Here is a 26,998-nt window from a genome sequence, read left to right as displayed (position 1 = left end):
CCAGGAATCTATCCATTTCTGATAGGTTTCCCTGTTTGCTGGCGTACAAGTCCTTGTGGTAATTTCTGATGATTCTTTTTATTTCTGTGGTGTCTGTTGTTATGTTTCCTTTTTCATCTCTGATTTTATTGATTTGGGTCTTTTCTCTTCTTTTTTTAGTTAGTTGGGCCAATGGGGTGTCAATTTTGTTTATTTTTCCAAAAACCAGCTCCTCGTTTGGCTGATTTTTTGTAATTTTTTTTTTTTTGGATTCATTCCTGTTGATTTCTTCTCTGATTTTAATTATTTCTTCTCCTACTAGATTTGGGTCTGGTTTGCTGCAGATTTTCTAGATCCTTGAGATGAATTGAAAGCTCATTTGTTTTTGGTGCCTTTCTAATTTCTTGATGTAGACACCTATTGATATAAACTTTCCTCTTAACACTGCTTTTGCTGTATCCCATAAGTTTTGGTATGTTGTGCTGTTATCCTCATTTACTTCCAGAAAATTTTTGATTTCTCTATGATCCATTGTTCATTCAGGAGCATGTTGTTCAGTCTCCATGTGTTTGCATATGCTCTAGGGATTCCTGAGTTGCTAATTTCCAACTCTATTCCTCTATGGTTTGAGAAGCTGCATCGAGTGATTCTAATTCTTTTGAATTTGCTGAGACTTGCTTTATGGCCTAGTATGTGGTCAGTCCTGGAGAAGGTTCCATGTACCTCTGAGAAGAATGTAAATTCCTTATGTGTAGGATGAAAAGTTCTGTAGATATCTGTTAGATCCATTTGGGCTATAGTGTTGTTTAAATCTACTGTCTCCTTGTTGATCTTCTGTCCTGTTGATCTGTCTATTTCTGAGAGTGGAGTATTGAAGTCCCCCAATAGTATTGTATTGGAGTCTAAGTCTCCCTTTAATTCCCTTAACAAATCTTTTAAATAAACCGGTGCCCTGTAGTTAGGTGCATATACATTGATAATCGTTATATCTTCCTGTTGAATTGATCCCTTAATCATTATATAGTGCCCCTCTTTGTTGCTCTGAACAGTTTTTGTGTTAAAGTTTATGTTGTCCAATATTAAGATGGCTATGCCCGCTCTTTTTTCATTTCTGTTGGCATGGTATATCTTTTTCCAGCCTTTCACTTTCAGTCTGTATGCATCTTTGTTGGAAAGATGTGTTTCTTGTAAGCAGCAAATAGATGGGTTTTGTTCCTTAACCCAATCAGCCAATCTGTGTCTTTTAACTGGACAGTTCAGGCCATTAACATTCAATGTGACTGTTGATAAGTAGTAACTTTGCCTTGCCATTTGCCAAAGGTATTTTCTAATATATGCTTGTGATCTTTTGCTGTAAGGTTTCCTTCCTTTACCTTCTTTCATATTGATGACCGTGTTTCTGTGTTTCTGTGTGTAACACATCTTTAAGCATCTTTTGCAGGGCTGGACGAGTGGCGACAAATTCTTTCAATTTCTGTTTGCTATGAAAGGTCTTTATTTCACCTTCATTCACGAATGAGAGCTTAGCAGGATATAATATTCTGGGCTGGCAGTTTTTCTCTCTTAGTACCTGGGCTATGTCTCGCCATTCCCTTCTAGCTTGTAGGGTTTCTGATGAGAAGTCAGCTGTGAGTCTAATTGGAGATCCTCTGAGAGTAATCTGACGTTTCTCTCTTGCATATTTTAGAATCTTTTCTTTATGTTTCACTGTGGTGAGTTTGATTACAACATGTCGTGGTGAGGATCTCTTTTGGTCATGTTTACTAGGGGTTCTATGAGCTTGCTATACTAGGATGTCTCTGTCCTTCTCCAAACCCGGGAATTTCTCTGTAGTATCTCACTAAAAAGGCCTTCAAATCCTTTCTCTCTCTCCATGCCTTCAGGAACTCCTAGAACCTGAATGTTGGTTTTTTTAATAGTATCCTGTAGATTCCCGACAATATTTTTTAGATTTCTAATTTCCTCTTCTTTGGTTTGACTGTATACTTTCCTGTGCTCTGTCTTCTAAGTCTGATATTCTCTCTTCTGTTTCACTGACTCTGTTTTTAAGGCTCTCTAATGTGTTTGTCATTTGATCTGTTGAGTTCTTCATTTCATTTTGATTTCTCTTCACTATCACACTTTCCTGTTCTACTAGTTTCTGCGTTTCATTTTGATTCCTCCTTAAGATTTCATTTTCTCGAAGGAGATTTTCTATCCTGTCCAGTAAGGAATTCTGTAGCTCAAGCATTTGTTTTTGAAAACTTCTAATTGTTCTTATCATAAATTTTTTGAAATCCGTATCTTGCATTTCTTCTATCTCATCATCTTCATAATCTTGGCTTGGGGTGTCTTGTTCATTTGGGGGTTTCATAATGTCTTCCTTGTTCTTGTTTCCTCAGTTTCTGTGTTTGTTGCTTGGCATTGTGGAGATATTCTTTGGATTCTTCCTCTTTTGCTGTGGTGTTTTTTCTTGTTATACTATGTATTAAGTGGACTGTCTGCTTTTGATGGAGCCTTAGAGGCTTGAGATGGGTGTGGCCTGAGAGCTCTGGTTCCTCAGGGTTAAGGGTGTGCCAAAGGTAACACTCCCAGGTTAGGTGTGGTAAATCTCTCTCTCTCTCTTTCTTTCTTTCTTTCTTTCTTTCTTTCTTTCTTTCTTTCTTTCTTTCTTTCTTTCTTTCTTTCTTTCTTTCTTTCTTTCTTTCTCTCTCTCTCTCTCTCTCTCTCTCCCTCCCTCCCTCCCTCCCTCTCTCTCTTTCTTTCTTTCTTTCTTTCTTTCTTTGATTCAAAAGGGAAGTAATTCTGCACAGCTGAGCGGAATTGGAGGTAGTTAGCAGGTGTACGATATACCCACAGGAGCCAGAGAGCGGAAGCTCTTTCCCAAGGACCACACAGGGAATCTGTTCTGCCCTCAGTGTGGGCTCAAATTCTCCTGCAGTCTCCCACTGGGTTGCCAAGGTTACTGGATTGTAGCGTCTCTGGAGAGTACTCATGTGAATTCCGTGAGTTCTCTCCCTGACCGTCTCTTTTTTCACAGTCTCAGTTCAGTAGCACCACACATTCACTAGTTCCTAATCTCCTGTTATTTCACCCCCGCTGAGTCAGATTTTTCTGCTTGGCTGAGGGTGGGTGCAGCCCTGAGGTTGCCCCTCTTATGATGTATGTCCAAAATGGCGCTTTCTGTTTGTCTTGCTCACCTTTGAGAGGTGAGCGGAGAGAGAGAATCTCATGTTCATATCGGTCACTTTTTTTTTTTCCCTCTCTCTTCTAGTTACCGTGGTGAACTTTTTCCCATGGGGTTTCAAGCCTCTTTCCCTCTAGTCTCCTCTTTCTGCTTGCCCACCGGTGTCTCAAGCTGTTGAGGTTTGGCTCACCTCGCGTTCTAGCGCTGGTGCGTTGATTCTGCCACTGGTGACCTGAACAGTGGGCTCCCACGCTCTCCATGCAGGTGCACTGTGAATCACTAGTTCTGGAAGAGTTTCCTCTGCTGTTTCTTCCCCTACTCTTCCTTGAACCTGCAGTATCTCCATTTTTATTAAACTGTCTCTTCCTGGACTATCAGTGTGCTCCCTTCCTATTCTGCCATCTTGCCACTTCTGCCCTTTTTTTTTTTTTGAACACCACAACACTGGCCCCAGGAACTCTTGGTTTTAAAAAAAATTACTCTGGTAAATTTTTAATGTATGTATTTATATAAATGGTGAGTGTGGGTTTTTTTCTGCTTCTAAATATGTTTGATTTTTGCTTGTCAATTTAAGACAAAAGTATTTTAAAAGTAAGATAAACGTAAAGACCCAATTTAAAATTATACAGAAAGATGAGTCATTGTGATACTCTTAGAAAGAAACCTGGAGTAGATTTATTCATACTAACATACTTTTTTTCTTTAATTGTTTTCTTTTAAACTTTTTCATCAACATGTAATGTTTGTATATTTTTAGGGAGTGCAGTATAGTGTTTCAACACATGCAAACAGCATAAACCAACCTAACCAAGTAACTTGCATTGGCATTTCTTTATCTTTTTCTTTGAGTTTGAAACCTACCAGCTTTTTTTTTTTTTTTTATAGCATTTAAAGTAATTCAGGGAAAAACACAGATTTATCACCTTGTCAAAATGACTGGAGTCCTTTTTCTTTTTTTTCTTTCTTTCTTTTTTTTTTTAACTTTTATTTAATGAATATAAATTTCCAAAGTACGATTTATGGATTACAATGGCTTCCCCCACATACCGTCCCTCCCTCCCACCTTTCTTTCTTTCTTTCTTTCTTCCTTCCTTCCTTCCTTCCTTCCTTCCTTCCTTCCTTCCTTCTTTCTTTCTTTCTTTCTTTCTTTCTTTCTTTCTTTCTTTCAGGCAGAGTTAGACAGTGAGAGAGAGAAAGACAGAGAGAAAGGTCTTCCTTCCGTTGGTTCACCCCCCAAATGGCCGCTACAGCCGGAACTACGCCGATCTGAAGCCAGGAGCCAGGTGCTTCCTCATGATCTCCCATGTGGGTGCAGGGGTCCAAGCACCCAGGCCATCCCCCACTGCCTTCCCGGGCTACAGCAGAGAGAGCTGGGCTGGAAGAGGAGCAACCAGGACTAGAACTGGTGTCCATATGGGATTCTGGCGCCGCAGGCTGAGGATTAACCTAATGAGCCGCAGTGTCGGCCCCATTTTTTTTTTTTTTATTTAATGTATTTGAAAGAGTTACACATGGAGAGGGAGAGAAAGCAAGCAAGATCTTCCATCTGCTGGTTCACTCCCCAGATGGCCCCATTGGCTGGGGCTGGGCCAGGCTGAAGCCAGGAGTCAGGACCTTCTTGTGGATCTCCCGTATGGGCAGCAGGAGCCCAAGCACTTGAGTCAAGTGCTAAGCCATTAACAGGGAGCCGAATTGGAAGTGGAGCAGCACGGACTCAAACCAGTGCCCATATGAGATATCGGCATCATAGGCGGTGGTTTAACCCCCTGCGTTATAATGCTGGCCCTATGACTCTGGTTCTTTCTTGCTTGTATGTACATTCGTAAGCTTTTATGATAAGAATCTTATTTATAGTTTCAAATTGTGTTGTATGTGTTTCAGGCTCTTGCAGACCAATTTGAAGATGAAACCACTTCTGTATTGGAGCGTCGGAAAATTTTCTATTGCTGTCAAGTACCACCTCACTGGGCCATTCAGGTACTTTTGTTGTCATCGGTGTGGAAAATACTCATGAGAAATGTAAATACATTAGGAAAGACTGATTTTAATTTATGTCTGAGTTTTCAAAGATTTCAGTGAAAAGAATAAAAGCATCCAGCTGGGGATTGCCAGCTACTTCAAATGACTCTTTACATTAAGGTGATATTAGACTTTGAAAGCATTTTGCAAAGAATCTTAGAAATTAAGTAATTGGAGAACCACAAATTCTTCCTTTTCAAAATAACTTTTTAAATGTCAAAGTCCTTTAAGGCCTTTTTATCATAGTGTACCTTTTAATAAAGCTCTTCAGAAAAAAATGGAAGAAAGCATTTATTTGATTGTTCATGTTGTGAGGTATTCTTTAGTACTCTGTTCTTTCTGAGTTTATGAGAATACCTAGTATAGCATGCCAAGCCCACATTGGTACGGTGATTCCAGCCCCTTGTCTGCATGATTCTACCATATTTACATGTAGTTCCCCTGCTTTATAAAATTTTAGCACTCAGAATATCTTAATGCCAGTCCAGTTTCTTAATTTCACAGAGAACGAAATTGAGGCCAGTGGAATTAACTTTCCAGTGTTATCCATACTGCTATATCTCATTTAGATCCCTGGTTCCCTGACTTATTAGTCTGGTTTGCTTTCTTCTGCTACTGACGACCTTTCCTTCTTCTACTAACAACCAGCTTTTAGCGTGCATTTAAGGGACTGGCATTGTGGCATAGCAGGTTAAGCCACCGCCTGTGACACTGGCATCCCATATTCGTGCCAGTTCGAGTCCTGGTTGCTCCACTGCTGATCCAGCTCCCTACTTATGTGCTTGGGGAAGCAGCGGAGGATGGCCCCAAGTGCCTGGGGCCCTGCACACATGTGGGAGCTGGAGAAGAAGCTCTTGGCTCCTGGCTTCAGTCTGGCCCAGCCCCGGCCCTTGCAGCCATCTGGGGAAGAACCATGACTGGAAGATCTTTCTCTCTCTCTCACTTACTCAACCTTCCTATAACTGTGCCTTTCAAAATAAATAAAATATTTTTTAAGTGCATTTAATAGTATATATGCATTTGTTCTGAATATGTTACCTTATATTTGCAACAATGTGAAATATTCATATTTTCCAAGTGAGGAAGCTGTGGCACAGTGAGTAAGCTGAGTCAAGTGGTACCAGAGGTTTCTAAATGATTTAGTAACTATTGTCATTTTATTTATTTATTTATTTTTATTTGTCAGGTAGAGTTATAGACAGTGAGAGAGAGACAGAGAGAAAGGTCTTCCTTCCGTTGGTTCACCCCTCAGATGGCCGCCACAGCTGGCGCTGCGCTGATCGGAAGCCAGGAGCCAGGTGCTGCCTCCTGGTCTCCCATGTGGGTGCAGGGCCCAAGCACTTGGGCCATCCTCTGCTGCCCTCCTGGGCCACAGCAGAGTGTTGGACTGGAAGAGGAGCAACCGGGACTAGAACTTGGTGTGCCGGCGCCGCAGGCGGAGGATTAGCCAAGTGAGCTATGGTGCTGGCCCTATTGTCATTTTAATCAGGTTTCTGTCCTCTGGTGGATTATGCACACAGGTATTGATTTAGGATTATAAAGACCAATCAGTGGCTCAGAATCCCCATTAGAAGATTTCTTAGAGTAGGTTATATTCCTTTTTTTAAGATTTATTTATTTATTTGAAAGAGTTACTGTCGCGAGCGCCTACTGTCACGTAGCTCAACAGTAGCAAGTGCGACGTACGACTTGTCATGGGGAAGAAAGGAACACACGGACACAAGACTGTCTCTTTCAATTTTATTATTCACACACCGGTGACATACCAGGAGTTTTATATCACATTACTCATGCTCATTGAGGTCAATACACTTATCAGTACCAGTATACTCATCAATCTATCCTTTTTAATACACTTATCACTGAACTTAACACTATTATTTAATGTGACTTAACTATTTACTCACCCACTTAACCACTTAACTACTTAAATACTTAACTTAATACATCTACCCAATCTTAACAATATCACTTATCTGCCAGGCATTCAATATTATTATACCGCAAGTCACAACAAAGACTGTTAAAATAATCTTAAGTACTATCACCATGAACAATACATGCACAGCGAAAGATTCAATACATAACAGTGGTTTGCTACGTATCTAGGCTCGCATCACTGTCACGAATGTGTTTCTCCTGCAGGGAGTGTCCAGTGTCCAGAGTTCAGTGTCCCAGCAGGGACAGAACTCGGACCAGTCACTTACAGGCAGGAAGATGTGGGAAGATTATCTCTCTGGGCAGTAGGCTCAAGGTTCCAGGCGACGATAGGCGAGAAGTTGGAGGGGTCCCCTGCTGAGAGGCCTGGTCCTGCTCTGTGGTCAACTCTGGCAGCGGGCTGATAAGGACTCCAGGCGAGGCGGTGAGACGGCAGCTCTACTGGTCAGACAATGGCCGGGCAGCAGCAGCTCCAGATGACCTCTTGATCCTGTCGTCGCCTTGTGCCGCATAGCAAAAGCTAGCAGGCTGGCTCTTCGACTCCAAATGCGAGGAGATCCAGAGGTTCGCTCACACTGGGCCACACACACACACACACACACACAGTGGGGTCTTACAGCTCAGGGACAGCTCTGCAGGTCGGCTTGTGCCGCTACCTACTCCACGCAGAGTAGCAGGCTGCCACTTCAACTCTGGATGTGTGGAGATCCAGAGGTTCACACACACCGGGCCCCTTACTCGGCTGCAAGGCCGAAAGTGTTGCAGCAACTTTTATTAGACAGGAACGAGACCGGAACAAGAGCTCATGCGGCTAAAGCCGCTTAGGAACAGTGGCTAAGGCCATTCAGGAACAGGTGCAGCTCCGAGAGCTGTGGCTGGAACAAGTCAGGAACGGGTCAGGATCTCTTCGGTGACAGCTCAGTGACAGCTTGGCTCAGCTCCGCACTTCTTTCTTCTGCTCCCGGTGGTTTACACGCACCAGGCCATGATCCCCGAAAGGATGGAGAGCAGCGCCAGGGCTCCCCTTTTATTCTCATTTTTTTGGCAGTCCTCCAACTTGCCATCATACAACTTGTGCAGTTTTATTGGTTTTTACTTATGTTTGAACGGTCCAGTCAATACTGCTCCCGCCTTACTTACGTTTGAATGGTCCGGTCAGCATGGGTAGGAGGGTATTGCCCACAGTGCACCGCTATCAGACGGACCAGAGATGTCTGCCTGGTGTGATTAGGAGTGTGTGCCTCTCTGGCCTCATAATCAGCCCTTAAGGCATGCAGATCCGGCTGAAATGCCCATGAGAGTATTTCAGGCATGGAAAGCCAAGACACTCTGGGGGAAAAAAAAACCTAAATGAAAGATCTCCGTGAGTGAGATCCCAGTGGAAAGAATGGGTCACCAAAGAAGGAGGTACCTTTCTCTGAAGGGAGGAGAGAACTTCCACTTTGACCATGGCCTTGTCTAAAAATGATCAGAGTCAGTGAACTCAGAGGGCTTCCATAGCCTTGGCAGCTCATGACAAGAGCCTAGGGTGATTACTGATGCCATAAACAAGAGTGTCAATTTGTTAAGTCAACAACAGGAGTCACTGTGCACTTACTCCTCATGTAGGATCTTTGTCCTTAGTGTGCTGTACATTGAGATTTAATGCTATAACTAGTACTCAAACAGTATTTTTCACTTTATGTTTCTGTGTGGGAGCAAACTGTTGAAATCTTTACTCAATGTATGCTAAACTGATCTTCTGTATATAAAGAGAATCGAAAGTGAATCTTGATATGAATGGAAGGGGAGAGGGAGTGTATAAGGGGAGGGTTGTGGGTTGGAGGGACGTTGTGGGGGGGAAGCCACTGTAATCAATATTCTGTACTTTGGAAATTTATATTCATTAAATAAAAGTTTAAAAAAAAAAAAAAAGGAGTGTGTGCCTAACAGCCGTTAGGCTTTGCCTCAGCTCCTGACTTATAACTCCACTTTACTTTTATTTTGTGGCTAGTGGTAACTTCTTAACTCAATGTTTTACTGTGTTTCCACAGTTCCTCTCCTTTTCAGGTAAACGGTGATCCGTGACTCCTGTGGGGTTCCCCACAGTTATAGAGAGAGAGGCCAAAGCCAATTGCCAGGAGCTAACTCCAGATCTCCCATGTGGATGGCAGAGGCCCGGGGCACAATAGCAGGGAGCTGGATCAGAAGTAGAGCGACTGGGACGCAAACTGGGGCCCATATTGGATGCTGGTGTTGTAGGCAGCTGCTTAACTTATACTGCACCACAACACTTGTCCCATAAGATTATATTCTTAAAGAATAAACTAGAAAGTTGTTACATATTGGTATTTGCTTTATATGTGCCAGGAATCTCAGTAAGCCATAGGCAAATTAAAAGTTTTGCTGTATCTTTCAAATAGAATAGTTTCCTCAGAGAAACAGTTTTAACTGATGGAATTGGGGGGTGTGTCCCAGGCCACAGCAGAGAGCTATACTGGAAGAGGAGCGACCGGGACAGAATCTGGCGCCCCGACTGGGACAAAAACACGGTGTGCTGGTGCTGCAGGCGGAGGATTAGCCTATTGAGCCGTGGCGCCAGCCCTATTAGCCTTTTAACTTAAATATATTTTGAGTTTCCAAAGAGTAGTAAAAAATGTATTTAAAAGAGAAAACAACACAGCTCCCACTAGTGTGAAACTATACCTTATCCAAGAAGTTCATCTTTTTTTAACTCTTCTAATTTTTCTGTCCATTACTTCAAAGTGGACCACTTATAAATAGTAATGTAGTTGCTTTTGAATACATTTAACTTTCATTGACTTTACCCCAATTTTCTTTGTATCTGCCAGTGACTAAGAAGTTAGGTAGCTAAGCTTGTTTGAATGTGCTTAGAAATACATCTAAGTAGACCTGAGTGAGAAGGAACCAGAGATGCTCTCATGGTTAAAGTTCAGAAGGGCCAATACCTAGATTTTATGTCATCTTTATTCACAATTCAAAGTTTTAAGATTGACTTATTGGGGGCCGCTGCCGTGGCACAGTAGGTTAATCCTCCGCCTGCGGTGCTGGCATCCCATATGGGAGCCGGTTCTAGTCCCGGCTACTCCTCTTCCAATCCAGCTCTCTGCTATGGCCTGGGAAAGCAGTAGAAGATGGCCCAAGTCCTTGGGCCCCTATACCTGCATAGGAGACCTGGAGGAAGCACCTGGCTCCTGGCTTCAGCTCAGTGCATCTCCCGCTGTTGTGGCCATCTAGGGAGTGAACCGGCAGATGGAAGGCCTTTCTCTCTGTCTCTGCTTCTCACTGTCTGTAACTCTACCTCTCAAATAAATAAATAAAATCTTAAAAAAAAAAAAGATTGACTTATTGGATCTCAGCTTTATGAATTCAAGATTATCATATATATAGAATCTCTTGGTGAGAAAGAGATATTGATTTTGCTTTTCAGTTCTTCAATTTTTAGAAAAAAATCGATATATTGGATATTTTGATCAGTATCTGTCTTGTTTTTAAGTTCTTCATTGCCTGTAATGAAGCATGCTGAAGTAAAGATAATATTGAATCATCACACATGCTTAGTAGAAGAAGGACTATTGAAATCTTGTGTTTATTCCAATCAGCAACTCTTGAAAAGGTAGATCGGCTACACCTGTAAGTGAAGCAGGACACTGTTTACATCAAGTATTAATTATTGTAACTTGATTTTCTATTTTTCTAGCGCCAGCTCGCGAGTTTGCTTTTTGAGCTGGGGTGTACCAGTTCAGCACTGCAGATATTTGAGAAGCTAGAAATGTGGGAAGATGTTGTTATTTGTTACGAAAGAGCCGGACAACATGGGAAGGTATGGAATGGTCAAATTTGATGTACTGGCGAGAGTCTTCTCTCTTTGAATATATTCTCACTTGTTTTGTTTTTTTTTTTTAAGCTCACTTTTTCCAATATTCACTTGTATTCTTTTTTTGCTTCCTTTTATAGAAAACTTGTTAATGTTTTCTTTAATTTCTGTTGGAGTGAATTATTTTATGTAATGAAGAAAGTATAATGAAACCTTTGAAGATACTGTACATCTTGATCTTTTTTCTTTGCTGACTCATGTTTTGTAGGACAACTTCAGAGTGAAATATTAGGAATTATTTTAATTATCACTGGGTTGCCTGTTGCTCAGAGGCCGTGGACCTGAAGGGAGGTTAACTCAGGGGGAGAGCAGCTGGCTCAGGCTGTGTAAGAAAATTCAAAGGGTGTGGCGGCCCCCTTGGGGCAGAAGAGTTGTTAAGTGTGTAATGCGCACTTAATTCCGCCCTTAAATTGGGTCAAGAGAGAAAATGTTGCAATATTTGCATCTGTTATTAATCTATTGTTTTTTCCTTCATACATGAACTAAATTTTAAGAATAATAAGGAGTCTGCCTTGTGAGTAACTATAAAAACTGACACATTGAAATCATATGTTAATTTTGGATTAAAATTTTAGGTGACTAAGTAAAGTACACAAGCAGAGTGAAGCCCACAAATTGGATCATTAGTATCTATGATTAACCTTTTGTCATCACCGTAAAGAAGAGAAGTAGTGGTTCAAGTAGATTTTTTTTCCATACCTTTCTGAGGGTGTCTGTTTTAGACTAATAGCAAAAACTACATTTCTTTGGCTAATCAGTTAATGTCAGAGAAGGACTTTAGGAGAAGCCAGCAGAGAACTAAAGTTGTACTTTAGAGGATTACAGAAATGGAATGCTTTCATCCTGGAAAAGAGCTTCATAATCATCCACTGCAGCTCTCTGCTTTCCTGGAAAGGAAAGGAGTCCTTCACGCTGTGCCTCGATCAGAGCTAGTTATTGGTGTCTACTAGAGAGGCAGTGTGCCGCAGTGCCTACGTGCGTGTCCTCAGGACTCTGCCTGCCCAGAGTCAGAGGCTAGCCTTGCCACATGCTATCTTTGTGTTCCTGGACAAGTTGCTGTCCCCGATTTGTCTCAGATTCCTCATCAGGAAGCACGTGACCTACCTACCTGATAGGTTTCGGTGTGATAGTACACGTAAAGTACACAGAATGGTGCTTACCTCATAGTGTTGCAGGAGTGTTCTTGCTGTTACTGCTGATTCTAACACATTGACAGGGTAGTGTCGCTCCCCCTCTTCGTGGAGGAACGACACAGGACCCTGCGCTGTTCTTTCGTCTGCTCGGCCTTCCCCGGGTTTGCTGCTGGTTCTTCCCGGGTTGGCTACTATCCCTTCCACCTCCGTGGAAGGGCAGTTCCCCCTGGCCACATTCCCCACTTCCGCAGGGGAGCGGCACACCGCCGGCCGGGTCTCTCGGGGGCTGCACGGGTTCCCTTAAATGTTCCTCATAGATGTTCCTGGTGCATGCCGTCTCTCTCCTCCTTTATAGTCCTCCTCCGCCAATCCTAACTCGGCTGCCCACACGCCGAGTACGCTGCTCTCCTCCAATCAGTAGCAAGTCCTACAGTTTATTGGTTGAACTGGAGGCAGCTGTGCGGAAGCTGTTTACTTCTCTCCCAACGCCATATTGGGGGAGAGCAGATGCATAGAATAAGTCTTAATTCGAGTAACTTAGTCTAGTCCGGATTGCTCCCCACAGGGTAGTTCAAGAAGTTTGTGGAAAATGGGATTTTAAAAGACAAATTTATTTTGGTACAAAACATTCTGAAATCTGTGTATAATTTTTTCATAATATTTTCTTCCACAAACTTTTGATCTATTAATTTCAAAAACATGTTTAAAAAGATGTATGTATTTTTTTGAAAAGCAGAATTAGAAAAAATGAAGGGCAGAAAGAGAGGTCTTCAATCTGCTGGTTCACTTCGCAGATGGCAGCAAAGGAAGGTGCTGGGCCAGGCAGAAGCTAGAAGCCTGGAACTCCATTTGGGTCTCCCTCATGGGTGGCAGGGGCCCAGACATGTGGGCCATCTTCTGCTGCTTTCCCAGGCATATTAGCAGCAAGCTGAAGCAGAAGGGGACCAGCAGGGACTCAAACTGATGCTCTTAGGGGATGCTGGCATTGCAGCTGGTGGCTTAACCTCTGTGTCAGAACACCAGCCCTGAATTTGAAAATTTTTTGCACTAAAACACATTTATGTTTTAATTCTGTTTTTACATATTTTTAAAGTACCCTGCATTTTTTCCTATTTTAGCATCTCTGAAACTGCAGGGAATCTAACGATCAATGGCATCTTCCAGTTGTTGTCAGGTGGCTCTCTTATCAGGTGTCAATAAACAGGTTTAGTTAAAGCTGTATTCACTGTCATCATTTTAATGGAAGTAGAGACACATTATCTGACTTTATGCTGGATTTAATTGCTGTCTAAAGTAACTTCAAAAATATTTTATTGTGATTTGTATTGAAACAATAAGTTATTGAATATAGAGAAAAAGACAGCAACAAAGAGGTATACATTTGGTGCTAGTGAAGTAAATAATTGTTATTGGACATATCATACTTTCAATTACTTTTTTCTAAAAGCAACAACCAAATGCTTTCTGGGATCCAAAACTGAAAACAACTAAATGATGAAGTCTTGTTTTGTAATGAGATGTATACGAGTTAGTTGCTGTTTAAAATGTTAAGCAATGTGTTGAAGGCAGGAAGAATTGCTAGATTTTTCTTGGATAGGTTGAAAAAAACCAAAACAGTGGTAGGCTGATGTGATTTATTCAAATTATAGATTCATAATTAAAAGCATTTCATACTCCATTTAAAGTTTGTTTCATGATTGATGGAATCTCATATTTGATGAAATTTAGTATTATGTTTCCTCAGGGACTTAAATATTTTTTTCTGGTTCACTGTCAGGCACTAACGTAGTACAAAGATGTTTGTTTCACAAAGCAGTAGATAGATGAATGAATATCTTGGCTTCTGATCTGTTGTAATTTCCATTGCATTATTCTTTACTGTGCCAGTTTTTTTCTATTGGTTAATAAATAGTAACTGTATATACAAATTAGGTAATTAGGGAAGTTGGTTAATTACAAATATCCAAAGCATATTTTGTAAAAATTTTTTTAGAATGCTTGGAAGTTTGAGACTTTGTCTAAATGTAGGAGAAAAATTACAACAAATCCATCCCTTTCAGAGAACAAGAACAAATTTGACGAAGTAGTTGTGACATAATTATTTTTAGGAATGCACATGACCTTGAAAGAATTGTCTTATAATGATAAATGCCTGTGTTTTTAAATACTCTAGAAAATATGCATGTTTTAGTTCTTAGGAATATATCCTCACTTACTTTGTCTTGATTTTTTTGTGTGAATTATAGCAACACATACCCAGAATTTTAATTTTAAAGGTTGATTTTAGAAATTTGTCCTGGGAGCTGGCATTCTGGCATAGCACGTTAAGCCGGCATCTGCAACACTGGCACCCCGTATATGCACTGTTTCCAGTAACGGTTCCTACCCTTTTTTTTTTTTTATTAAAGATTTTATTTACTTTAGAGGTAGAGTTACAGACAGAAAGGTCTTCCATCTGCTGGTTCACTCCCCAAATGGCCGCAATGGCCGGAGCTGAGCTGATTTGATGCCAGAGCCATGAGTTTCTTCACTTGGGCCATCTTCTACTGCTTTTCCAGGCCATAGCAGAGAGCTGGATTTGAAGACGAGCCGCTGGGACACGAACTGGAGCCCAAATAGGACTCCGGTGCCACAGGGGGAGGCTTAGCCCACAACACTACAGCGCTGGTCCCTGGTTGCTCCACTTCTGATCCAGCCCTGTGCTAATGTGCCTGGGAAGGCAGCAGAGAATGGCCCATGTGCTTGGGCCCTGCCATCCACATGGGAGACCTGGAAGAAGCTCCTGGTTCTTGATTTTGGCCTGGCTCAGCCCCAGCCATCCTAGCCATTTGGGGAATAAGCCAGTAGACGGAAGATCTTTCTAACTCTGTCTTTCAAATAAAAAAAAAAATGGAATCTTAAAACAAAAAAATTACTTGTCCTATAAAAGACCTCCTTTACCTATGTTTGTTATGCTGTATTTGCAGAGCAGTTTAGCTACAGATTCTCAAAAGTTTTGCTTCTAGTGGGAGGCAAACAGCTGAGATTCTTTTAGTGTTTGGTAATGTGCCAGTAGTTGTCACCACATTTTAATTTAACTAGAAGTTTGTGAAATTTTGATCCTTCATTTAATGCTTAACAGCATAATTTATTTTTAAAAGGCAATTTTGGAGAAATGTCTAATTCTAATTATTGTGTTCTGAAGCTCATGTTTACACCTCACTGTTGGAGAGTCTCAGACTTTGTAATTTGGATAATACCTGCAGACATTCTCATTATTTAACGACTGTTCGCAAAATAACTAAGATTAATTTTGCATGATCTTGGGATCAGAACTAGTTCTCATCTGTTAGCATTTACTTTTTTTTTTAAGTTATCTGGCCCACTTATAGTTTCCCCTGGCTGATGGCAAATTCTGATTTTGTTGAGCAAATTTGGTTCTTAAACGAGAGACAAAGACTGAGCTGACATAAGCTGCTTGGGGTGAAGGGTGAGGGGTGAGGTGACATAAGTATTGGAACCTCTCTCGTTTCAAAGAAGCAAGGTTTACCTGAGATTTAGTAGCCATATCTTTTATTTTGCTACATTGGCAGATCATTGTAACCATGGACTCTTAAAATATTTTCCTTTACATTGCAAGTAAATGTTTTATTTCTGAAGCAGCTAAGATTTCTTTAGAAGTTGCTTGATTTTTGTGTTTTGGGGCCTTTTTCTTCCAGGATAGTTTCATCATATGATTTAAAAGATTCCTGCAAGTTCTTTTCCCATGCTACAGCCAAAGTGATCTTCCTAAAGACAAATCTGGCCATGTCATTGCCCCCTTCAGTAACTCCCCTTTATCTCGCTCGCTCGCTCTCTCTCTCACGATTTATTTATTTATTTGAAAGGCAAAGTTATCAAAAGGGAGAGACAGAGAGAGAAATCTTCCATTTACTGGTTCACTCCTCAAATGGCTGCACCATCAGGGGCTGGGCCAGGCTGAAGCTGGGAGCCAGGAGCTTCTTCCTGGTCTCTCATGACGGTGCAGGGGCTCAAACACCTGGGCCATCTTCTGCTGCTTTCCCAGGCACATTAGCAGGGAGCTGGATCAGAAGTGCAGCAGCTGGGACCATGAACTGGTGGTGCCCCTATGGGATGCAGGTGCTGCAGACTGGTGCCTTTACCTGCCATGCCACAGCACCAGCCCAGCTTCATCTCTTTAGAGTGAATGAATTATGGACACTTTATTATCTGCTCCTGCACCCATTGCCCATTGCCTTACCACCTGGCTCTTTTCTGTTTCATCCTCCTTCCTGCTGTATCATCCAGGTTGTTACTGATGTTCCAGCAAGGCTAAACTACTGGTAATTTCTTGGCTTTTGATCATTGTCCCAGTTCAGACCTTTGCTGTTGTCTTTCTGGAACATTGTCCTTCAGCGCCTAACTCCTGCTTATTCTTCAGGTTTCTCCCTGACAGTGTTTTCCACTGAACCTGCAGAACCTTCCCTGATACCTCCCTCTCTTTCACATTTGGTGTTGCCCTCCTCCTTTGAGCTCCTGTAGCTCTCGTACCCCTTTTGCTGGCTTATCTGAGCTGCTAAATGTAAGCTGTTTAAGAACCAGACTTGTGTCAATATTATTTACAGCTCTCTACTTAGAACCTTGTGGAATTTGGCATGTAAAAATTACCCAAGAATACTTTGCTGGTTGAATGACTAGCAAGTGTTCAGTGAAAAGATATTTCATTGATGCAGACGTCCAAACAGCATACCCCTTATGGATGACTTTTACATCTTTTTCCTGCTTTAGCAGAAGATATCTCTCCAACTGCTGCTATTATATTCTCTCTCTAAAAACAAATTAAGGGACTTCCCTCTCCCCCTGTTTTAATCTCTCAGGAATATAAACAGTTACCTTTAAGAATTTTAGGAAGAGAATCTTGATTCTTGGTAAATGCTAAAGGCACTGTGGACATGTCATTCTTATGTGATGCTGTTTTTGGAGTGTCTCTTATATACTGCCTTTTTAAATATGTAATTATTTCATGATTGTCATATGCTGTTTAAGTTAAAAACCTGTTGTGCTCTCTTGAATAAGTAGGTAAAGTAATTTAAAACACTCTATAACTTGGTAATGCAAATAACGGGTGATCAGTTAATTGAATAACTAGGCCTGTTTTTAATTATTCTGTCTTATCTTGGACCTGGAGTATTTATGTTGGCAAGTACCCTTTGAAAAATCAAGCCAGAGCACAGTGTCGTCATACACATAAATGTACAAAGTAATTAGTGAACAGTTGGCTCCAGGAGAGAGTCACTGGGACCAGGCACCAACACATAGAATTCTGGCTGGGAGCGTCTGGCTAGGGTGTGGTGAAGTGTTTTGCACTTTTCACCTCTCAGTTGGTGCTCATAGAATAAGAATTTAAATGAAGGAACTGCCTTTCTGCAAACAGGGTTGTCCTTAGGCGAGCTCTTGGCTCTCTCTGGTTCTTACTTTCTGTGTCAAGGACAGTAGAGCAACTTCGCAGTGGTCATTCTCTTTAACTTTGAATGCCTCTGTGGGAGTGAAAATTAGAATCTACTTTTGTTGATTGCTTCAGGGAGAAAGGCTGGAATTAGACTATACCCTAAGACATGTGAGTTCCATGTGTGCACACACATGTACACACCAGTTGTGTTTTGTTTTTTGAGAGGGAGAGAGACTTAACATGTATGCCCAGCCTCCCATCCATTGGATCACTCCCCAAATTAATGGTCACGATTGGGCTGGTCTGAAGCCTGGGGGCTGGTGTTGTAATCCTAATCCCACATGGGTGGCAGGAACTCAACAGTTGAGCCAACACCTGCTGCCTCCCAAGGGTCTGCATTAGCAGGAAGCTGAAATCAGGTGCTGGAGCCAGGAGTCAAATCCAGGCACTCCAGTGTGGGGCATGGATATCCTAACCCAAACACCCACCCCATATCCTTTATTATTTTTTAAAAAATTTATTCATTTATTTAAAAGGCAGAGTTACAGAGAGGCAGAGGCAGAGAGAGAGAACTCTTCCATCCGCTGGTTCACTCCCCAGATGGCCACAACAGCTAGAGCTGCACTGATCTGAGGCCAGGAGCCAGGAGCTTCTTTCGGGCCTCCCAGGTAGGTGCAGGGGCCCAAGCACTTGGGCCATCTTCTGCTTTCCCAGACCATAGCAGAGAGCTGGATTGGAAGTGGAGCAGCTGGGGCTAGAACTGGCACCCAAATGGGATGCTGGCAGTGCAGGCGGCAGCTTTACCCACTACCCACAGCACCAGCCCCCTTTGGTTGTTATTGTTATTATTTTAATTCTAAAGCTGTTTTCAGAAGGCCAATCTAACTAATAGTGTGAATGTGACTTAAATTTTTTACCTGCCTATTTCCCACCTCCTGGAGTAAAGTTCTGATTGTTAAGCCTAATTCTGTCATTTCTGTATTCTTTAAAGACAGTGACTGTAGTTGCTTCTGTCTGAGTCTAGAGCTCTTTTTTGATTGCCAGAAGGGTTTCTGATAGTTTTTGATCTACTGTTTCCCCTTTCCTATAAGGTGGACAGATGAAGTTCACATGAAGCCCATTCTTATCACACATTAGAATTTTAATTCTGCTGGTTCACAAAATCCAGCTGCAAATCACAGCTAAGAAGGGAAGTTTGTTTATAATTCCTTCTGAGTCAAGTATATGAATATTTTCCTGAAATCTTTTATCTCATTTTTTACTTGATTCTGAACTTTTATCAATATCCTTTACTGAAAACCCAAGGTCTTGTCCCTCACAGATTGTTCCTGGAATCCTATTAGTTTTTTTATTTTTTGACAGGCAGAGTTAGACAATGAGAGAGACAGAGAAAGGTCTTCCTTCCGTTGGTTCACTCCCCTAATGGCTGCTACGGCTGGCGCTGCACCAATCCGAAGCCAGGAGCCAGGTGCTTCCTCCTGGTCTTCCATGCGGGTGCAGGGCCCAAGCACTTGGGCCATCCTCCACTGCTCTCCCGGGCCACAGCACAGAGCTGGACTGGAAGAGGAGCAACTGGGATTCGTACTCAGTGCCCCAACCGAGACTAGAATGCAGGGTGCCGGCGCCACAGGCGGAGGATTAGCCAAGTGAGCCGCAGTGCTGGCCAAGGAATCCTACTAGTTTTTAGGCTAGGATTTTCCCTCCCTCAAATTTCAAATTTCCTGTCTAACTACTTGGGGAAAAACATATCATCATAAATGTAGGTTAGTCCCACTATGGCATGTTTTTCAGTATATTAATGCTTTTGCCTGTGTATGTCTGAAATTCTCAGTTGCCTCTCAACAGTGGACCATTTGATCAGAAGATACATTGCCAGGGTGAGGACCCCGAGCAACTCAGAATCTCCTTTTCGGTTGTGAGTTTTGCTCCTCAGACCTTTTGGTCCTAAGAAGTTGCCACATAGGTGGTAAAAGGGTTTGTGGAATTTGAGTTCTGCTGTCTGACCTCTTTATTCACTAGGACAAATTGTTTTTTACTCTGTTCTAATTCAGTCAATATGGATTTCAGCAGGAGTGTGTCCCCTAAAGGAGTTTTCCTTTTGTTCCAAGTGAGAGGAATCTTTATATATCTGTTTAAAATCTGAAGGCCCTTGTCCGGGGCTCACTTGGCTAATCCTCCTCCTGGGGCGCCGGCACCCTGGGTTCTAGTCCTAGTTGCTCCTCTTCCAGTCCAGCTCTCTGCTGTGGCCTGGGAGGGCAGTGGAGGGTGGCCCAAGTGCTTGGGTCCCTGCACCCGCATGGGAGACCGGGAGGAAGCACCTGGCTCCTGGCTTCAGATTGGCGCAGTGCTGGCCGTGGCGGCCATTAGGGGAGTGAACCAAAGAAAGGAAGACCTTTTTCTCTGTCTCTCTCTGACTGTCTGTAACTCTACCTGTCAAAAAAAAAAAATCTATCTGAAGGCCCTCATAAACTAGTCTTAGAAACTTTCAGTTGAATTTTTTGTCTTTTGGCAGTCATATTCCAGAGATGAATACCTAAGCTTACCTTCAAGATGTTATGGTCTCATAACATAGATACACATGAACAGAATGCTTAGTGTGTTCAGACAGATGCTGAGGTTGATGTGGGAACAGTTTCCAAATTCTCTTTGGCTTTCATATCTACAGCTCAGTATTTCTTTCTGTGCTATCCTTCTATAAAGCAATAATCCATTTGACTTGTATCTTGTTCAGATTTCTTTCTGAGATTCATAGGACTTCTTTCATGATTCTCCACACTTTCATAAAATATTTGATCTTTGTTTGAAATTAACCTTATGTGGAAAAATTTAGCTTTGATTTTCTACTGTCAGTAGGTTTTCTTCTCTTGCCTTTATTTCCTCAGTACCTGTTGGTTCAGTTAGGTAATTGCCCACTTCATGGTTGACAACAGCGGTTTGTCTGTCCTTGGAGAAACTGTGCATAGTTGACCCATGTGATTATTTACAGGAAAATTTTGAGGTTCCTGGAAGCCATTTCAAGTCCTTTCCTTCTTTCTGGTAGTGAATCCTCAAGCATTTTACTTTCTAATCTGGTTTCCAGTGGAGAGAGTTGAAGGAGACAAACATTAGTTTGGTGCTTACTGAGTGCTTGACAAAAGTGCTGGGTACATTTCACATCTAATTCTTTCAGCTTCTTCGGGGTAAGGTGCAAATGAAGGCCAGACTCTCAAAATAGACATTTAACTTGATCATGGTCACACATTTAGTATATAGGGACTGACATTTGAACTACTTGTCTGATTCAGGTCTCCTTCATTTACACAGATCTTTCTTTAGCTTGCAGTTGGAAGTCTATAGAATGGATTATGTGACACAGTTTTCTAGGGATGTTAGGACTCTTGATTGTAATATAGTCAAGGGCCAGCTCTGTGGCATAGTAGGCTAAGCCTCCACCTGTGGTGTCAGCATCCCATATGGGCACTGGTTCCTGTTCCAGCTGCTCCTCTTCAGATCTAGCTCTCCACTGATGGCCTGGGAGAGCAGTGGAAGATGGTCCAAGTACATGGGCCCCTGCCACCCATGTGGGAGACCCAGAAGAAGCTCCTGGCTGCTGGCTTTTGATCGGCCCAGCTCTGGCCACTGGGGCCATTTAGGGAGTGAACCAGCAGATGGAAACCTTTTTCTCTGTCTCTCTGTCTCTCTAGTCTCTGTCTCTCTCTCTCTTCTCTCTGTAACTCTGCCTCTCAAATAAATAAATTAAATCTTAAAAAGAGAGAGAGAGAGAAAATCAATCCACACCAACTGTAATGGCCAGAGGAAGCCCAATCTTAATTTCAGAGGAAAATACAGTCAATTCCATGTATTGAACAGAATTCTGTGGAATCCTGAAAAGCCTGAGTCATTTACCTGCCTCTCTGATAGGACCTGTACCACATAAGCAATGGATTGTCTCAAGAAAGAAGAGTTCTGTTATCTAGAAGTTCAAGAATGAGCACCTGATATCTACTCTAGGGTAGAATTTTAATGCTCTAAATCTGAAGTTGCAAACTAGCAGTATATGGGTTCATGTAGGCCAGAGAAGCATTTTATACAGTGTTTTAGAAACAATTAAGCTTTTTCAGATTTAAGCTTCTTGGCTTCTCTTAAAGGATCAAAAAACATGGAAACACGAGGCCAGATTCCCATATTGTTATACTCACTAGATGGAACTGAGCAATGGCTCCTGGATACCCATTCACCAGTCTACTTTATTCTTTCTCAAGAATTGGCAAGAACCTCTGGGTGCTTGTGGTTGTGACCCTTGTTCTGAGAGCTGCAGATATCCTTTGATTAAGTACAGTGTTATTCCAGCTGTAGTTGTTGTAGGTTCTGCTTGAATCTTGGCTGACTTGATTTAATGTTGAGATTTACTCTTTATATACAGTTGTTGCCTCAAAATAATATTAAGAATAATACTTAGTTGTGGGGAATTACAAAATAAAATAGTTTATTTGGGGTGGGCATTTGTCCCAGCTGTTAAGATGCCTGTATCCTATATCAAAGTGCCTAGGTTTGATTCCCATCTTCAGTTCCCAAGTCCAGCCTGCTGCTTATGTAGACCCTAGGAGACAGTAGGTGATGGCTTTAGTAGTTGGTTCCTTGTCACCCACATGGAACAGCTGGCTCTGAACCCAAGTCTAGCCCTAGCCATCGTGAGCATCTGGGGAGTAGACAAGCAGATGGGAGCTCTCTTGCTGTCTTGCTGTCTGTCTCTCTCTGTCTCTCCAATAGCTAATAATATTATCGAAACAGCCTAGATTTGTGTGTATGTATATATGGGTGAGTTGGATAATGGTCTTTGGTGTTTGTATCTGACAAGATTTTTGCAAGCACTGCAGGTTCATTAGAGCCAGTTGCCCGTTTAAATATCTTTATGCATTTGGGAATGTGCTTTTTTCCTATTTAATGTATGTGTAGATGAAAAATTATTGCTTCCTATAAAAATGTACCTTTTTTACCCATAGGGAAGGAGCAACCTATGGTCAGAGATAGAAAAGGTTTTGCATTTTGGCCTCCCACATTTTGATGTTGTAAAAGTGATGTTATGTGGGCTGTGCGTAGTGCCCTAGTGCTTTATTTATGTTACTGAGCACATCTTTTGTCATTCGTTATTTGGTAATAAGTTAGGTAATTTGAGTAGATAAGTGGAGGAAGACGGAAAAACTAAAACATCTTGTAGAGAGAGAAGTTGACAGAGGAATGTGCTGTGACTAGTTGAAGAAAGGAAATATATTGCCTGCAAGTAGTGCTCTTGGGAAAGCTAATTCTGTTGGCAGGAATAAGAGGTGTAAGATCTCAAGGAGAAAGAATTAACTTACCCATCACAGAAATGTGGGGTAGTAGTTTGAGAAAAGAAGAGGTCAGTTCAGACTGAGCAGGGTCGCTGCTCTAGTGTTTCTTTACCTTCTCTGGAAAGCTGCCCTGCTGTCTTCACAGACTCTTCTTCCAGTGAATCAAATGCCCAGCACTGGTGTTGTTCGATAACAAGTTAGGTACTACCCACTGTGAACCTCATTCTTACGAGAGTTGTGGTAGGTGAGTGTTGGTGAGAAATAATTTACATCCTTGATACCTCATTATTTCCATATGCAAACATTTTTCTGATTACTGTTAAATTTTTCATTTGTATGTTTTTATTTTGTCTTTTTTGCAAAGACTTCAAACACTGGGTCTTAGGCTCTGGTGAATCTTCACAGTCCATGATACAGTGCAGTTAGAAGTAGGATAAATATTTGTAGAATATTTTGATCAAGCAAATTCTTTGTAGGCATGATTTGATATTCTGAGCCCTATCCTATATTTGTGGTATACCTGTGGCATATAGTATTCCATTACAATTTTTTTTAATTTCTGTAAGATTGGTAGTAATGTTACCTCTTTTATTTCTGGTTTTAGAAACATAAGCTAAATAACTTTTAGTGTGTTGATTATCTGTTGTTTTCTCTATCATCTGTTTATTTATATTCTAATCTTTATCGTTTTCTTTCTGCTTGCTTGGCTTTAGTTTGCTCTTCTTTTTCTAGTTACATATGGTGGAAGGTTAGGTTTTTTGATTTGAGACCTTTCTTCTTTTTAAATATAGTTATTTATGGCTATAAGTTTCCTGGTAAGCATTTTATTTATTTATTTTTTTTAAGATTGGTTTTTTGAAAGCAAAGTTACGGAGAGAGGGGTGGAGAGAGAGAGGTCTTTCATCTGCTGGTTTACTCCCTGATTGGTTGTGACAGCCAGGGTTGGGCCATACTGAAGCCAAGAGCCAGGAGTTTCTTCTAGGTCTCCCACATGGGTATAGGGGGCCCAAGCACTTGGACCATCCTCCACTGCTTCCCCAGTCACATCAGCAGGGATCTAGATTGGAAGTGGAGCAGCTGGGACTTGAACCAGTGCCCATATATGGGATGCTAGCAATGCAGGTGGAGGATTAACCCACTCCACCACAATGCTCTCCTCTCACACCATAAGCATTCTTTTTGCTATGCCCTATGTGAATGTACTTCAAAAAGTACATTGAAAAAACTGGAATTAAAAGACATTTGTCCACCTAGCGGCGCCAGCATACCGGGTTCTATTCCTGGTTGGGGCTTTGGATTCTGTCCCGGTTGCCCCTCTTGCAGGCCAGCTCTCTGCTGTGGCCAGGGAGTGCAGTGGAGGATGGCCCAAGTGCTTGGGCCCTGCACCCCATGGGAGACCAGGAGAAGTACCTGGCTCCTGCCATCGGATCAGTGCGGTGCACCGGCCGCAGCGCGCCAGCTGTGGTGGCCATTGGAGGGTGAACCAACGGCAAAGGAAGACCTTTCTCTCCATCTCTCTCTCTCACTGTCCACTCTGCCTGTAAAAAAAAAAAAAAAAAAAAAAAAAAAAAAAAAAAAAAAAAAGACATTTGTCTTGGTGAAAAAAAAGTTGAATCTATGCATAGTTTTTTATAATATGCTTTTTCCATGAACTTTTTGAAGTGTTCTCATAAGCTTTGACACATTATAGGTTTTTTTTTTTTTTGAGATTTATTTATTTATTTGAAAGGCAGACTTACACAGAGAGATGAAGAGGAAGACACAGAGAGAGATCTTCTGTCTGCTGGTTCACTCCCCAGATGGCCACAATGGCCACAGCTGAGCTGGTCCAAAGTCAGGAGCCAGGAGCTTCTTTCCAGTCTCCCACATGGGTTCAGGGGCCCAAGCACCTGGACCATCATTCGCTGCTTCCCCAGTTGCAGGGAGCTGGATTGGAAGTGGAACAGCTGGGACTCAGACTGGTGCCCTTATGGGTTGGTGGCACTGCAGGCTGCGGCTTTACCCACTACACCACAGCACCAGCCCCGACACATTATAGTTTTGTTTTTCTTTAGCTCAGTGTGTTAGTATTTTCATTGTCACTTCTTCTTTAGCTCATTGATTATTTAGACGTATGTTGAATTAATATATACTTGTAATTTCTCATATATTCTTTTGTTATTGTTTTTAAATTTCATCCACTGTGATTAAAGAAGCCAGATTACTTTCTGTGATTTCAATTCTTTCAACTTTATTGAAGATGTATTTTATGGCCTAACATCTTAGAAAATGTATGTATTTGAGAATGTATTTTTTTTTAAAGATTTATTTGAAAGTCAGAATTACACACAGAGAGAAGGAGAGGCAGAGAGAGAGAGAGGTTCACTCCCCAGCCTGCTGCAACGCTCAGAGCTGTGTTGATCCAAAGCCAGGAGCCAGGAGCCTCGAGCCTCCTCCAGGTCTCCCATGCAAGTGCAGGGGCCCAAGGACCTGGGCCGTCTTCCACTGCTTTCCCAGTCCACAGCAGAGAGCTGGATTGGAAGTGGAGCAGCCGGGTTTCGAACCGTCACCCATATGGGATGCCAGCACTGCAGGCAGCGGCCTCACCTACTATGCCGCAGCTCTGGCCCCGAGAGAACGTAGGATTCGTTTGACTGTTGTTAGGTAGAGTAGGTTCTCCCATCAGTTCTGTTGGCTTTTCCTTCATGTAATTTGAGGCTCTCTTGTTAGGTTCCATAGAATGCCTAAATGAGATTCCATAGAAAATGCCTTAAATGTTCAAATCAACAAAGCCTCCCAGTCGTTGCTATTGTGTTCTGTGTTCATATTGGCTGGCTTTCAACACTGAGCCAGGGAGTTTATTTCTCTGCCTTCTTGTGCAGAGTTGCAAGATCATTCTAAGGTAAGAGTTTAGAATCTTCTCAGGTCTTTCCTGAGCATGTACATGGCCTTGACCATGTGCACAAACCTACCTATTTGTCACTCTCTTAATACCCAGGTGTACGTTAGAGTTTTCTAAGTCCCTCTCTATATCTCATTTCCCTTTTTTCCTGTTAAACTTTTTAGTTTGCTCTGTTACTTTCCATCTTAGCCAGAAGCAAGATGAATCAATCAATTGTTTTTGACCTAGGTTTTTCACTGGACAAGCTGAGTTAGGTCAAATAAAGGCAGCCGTAAATGTAGGCTTTTTCAGGGAACCATCAGACTGGACACATAATGACAGTTTTCTGAGACTGAAACTTTTAAAGGAGCTCCAAACCCGTACCGCTCCCTCCAGTGGCTGCCTAGCCACCAGTTCTCATCTGGATTGCTGTCTTTCCATTTTCAAGGCTATTTACAGAGCTGGAAAAAAAGTGACAGAAATGGTGCAAGTTAAAATACCACAGAACTTGGTATTCTGACCAGAGCTAGCCATTTCTCTTGAATAAATACTTCCTGTATTATTTGCAAGTTTTTGGTCAACTTTCAAAGTTCTGAAAAGCTTGGTTCTGACACTTCACAGTTTCGCAGTTGCCTTTTTAGTAGGGGGAATTTTCATGTGTCTTTAAACCACCATTTTTGCTGATGTTCACCTATGGAATAGCTTTGACCCTGGAATCAAGTTTCTTTTCAACTCAGTATCTTTTGGTTTAGGCCTGACCAACTGATCAAGAAATCTAAACTTTTATTTCCTTGTCTCAAAGCATATTAGTATCTGTGTCTCAGAATTATTGTGGAGATTCTGATAATACATTTAACAGTGAAATAGATAAAAACTAACTTCTAAATCACTCTCAAATGGAAGGATACATAAAGAATTTAAGTAGTTAAAAATGAAAAAAAAGATTATATGATCTAGGCTTATTTTTGTTTCTGGAAGCAGAGCTACTTTGGGTGTTTTGGGGAATAAGGATTTACAAAATGTGGAAAGAGCTAGAGAAATCAGTCAGGAGATGAGGGAGATAATCATTCATCTGCTTGAACAGTAGCGTAAGTGGAGAGGTCAGATCTTACAGGGAGATCTGAGAAGCCAAGTATTTCTAGCCATTGCAATGGGACCATCAAGGTTCTCCCTTTCATGGAGGGATCTGTGGAAAGCTATTGTACTCATGTAGTAAGTCCTCAGCAGAAGTCTAAGGAGAGACCTGGGGTTGCTATTGACAAGTCCAGCAGTTGGGACTACAAGTTGGA

The 26,998-nt window shown here is 41.8% G+C and overlaps 1 protein-coding gene across 3 annotated transcripts in view; it reads left to right on the top strand.

The window, feature by feature from the left end:
• TTC27 (tetratricopeptide repeat domain 27) overlaps positions 1-26,998 on the top strand; it is a 214,578-nt gene that overhangs the window by 105,128 nt on the left and 82,452 nt on the right. For all 3 annotated transcript variants that reach the window (XM_002709924.6, XM_051843020.2, XM_089326555.1), the window contains 2 exons: positions 5,027-5,122; positions 10,803-10,925. In XM_002709924.6, the coding sequence (XP_002709970.2) occupies positions 5,027-5,122; positions 10,803-10,925 (219 nt within the window). The remainder of the gene's footprint in view (positions 1-5,026; positions 5,123-10,802; positions 10,926-26,998) is intronic.

The sequence above is a fragment of the Oryctolagus cuniculus genome, chromosome 2, assembly GCF_051225735.1.
Source record: "Oryctolagus cuniculus isolate XC-2025 breed Fujian yellow rabbit chromosome 2, ASM5122573v1, whole genome shotgun sequence".
Classification (NCBI taxonomy): Eukaryota; Metazoa; Chordata; class Mammalia; order Lagomorpha; family Leporidae; genus Oryctolagus; species Oryctolagus cuniculus.
The sequence above is the reverse complement of the archived record's forward strand: the minus strand, read 5'-3'. Positions and strand labels throughout refer to the sequence as shown.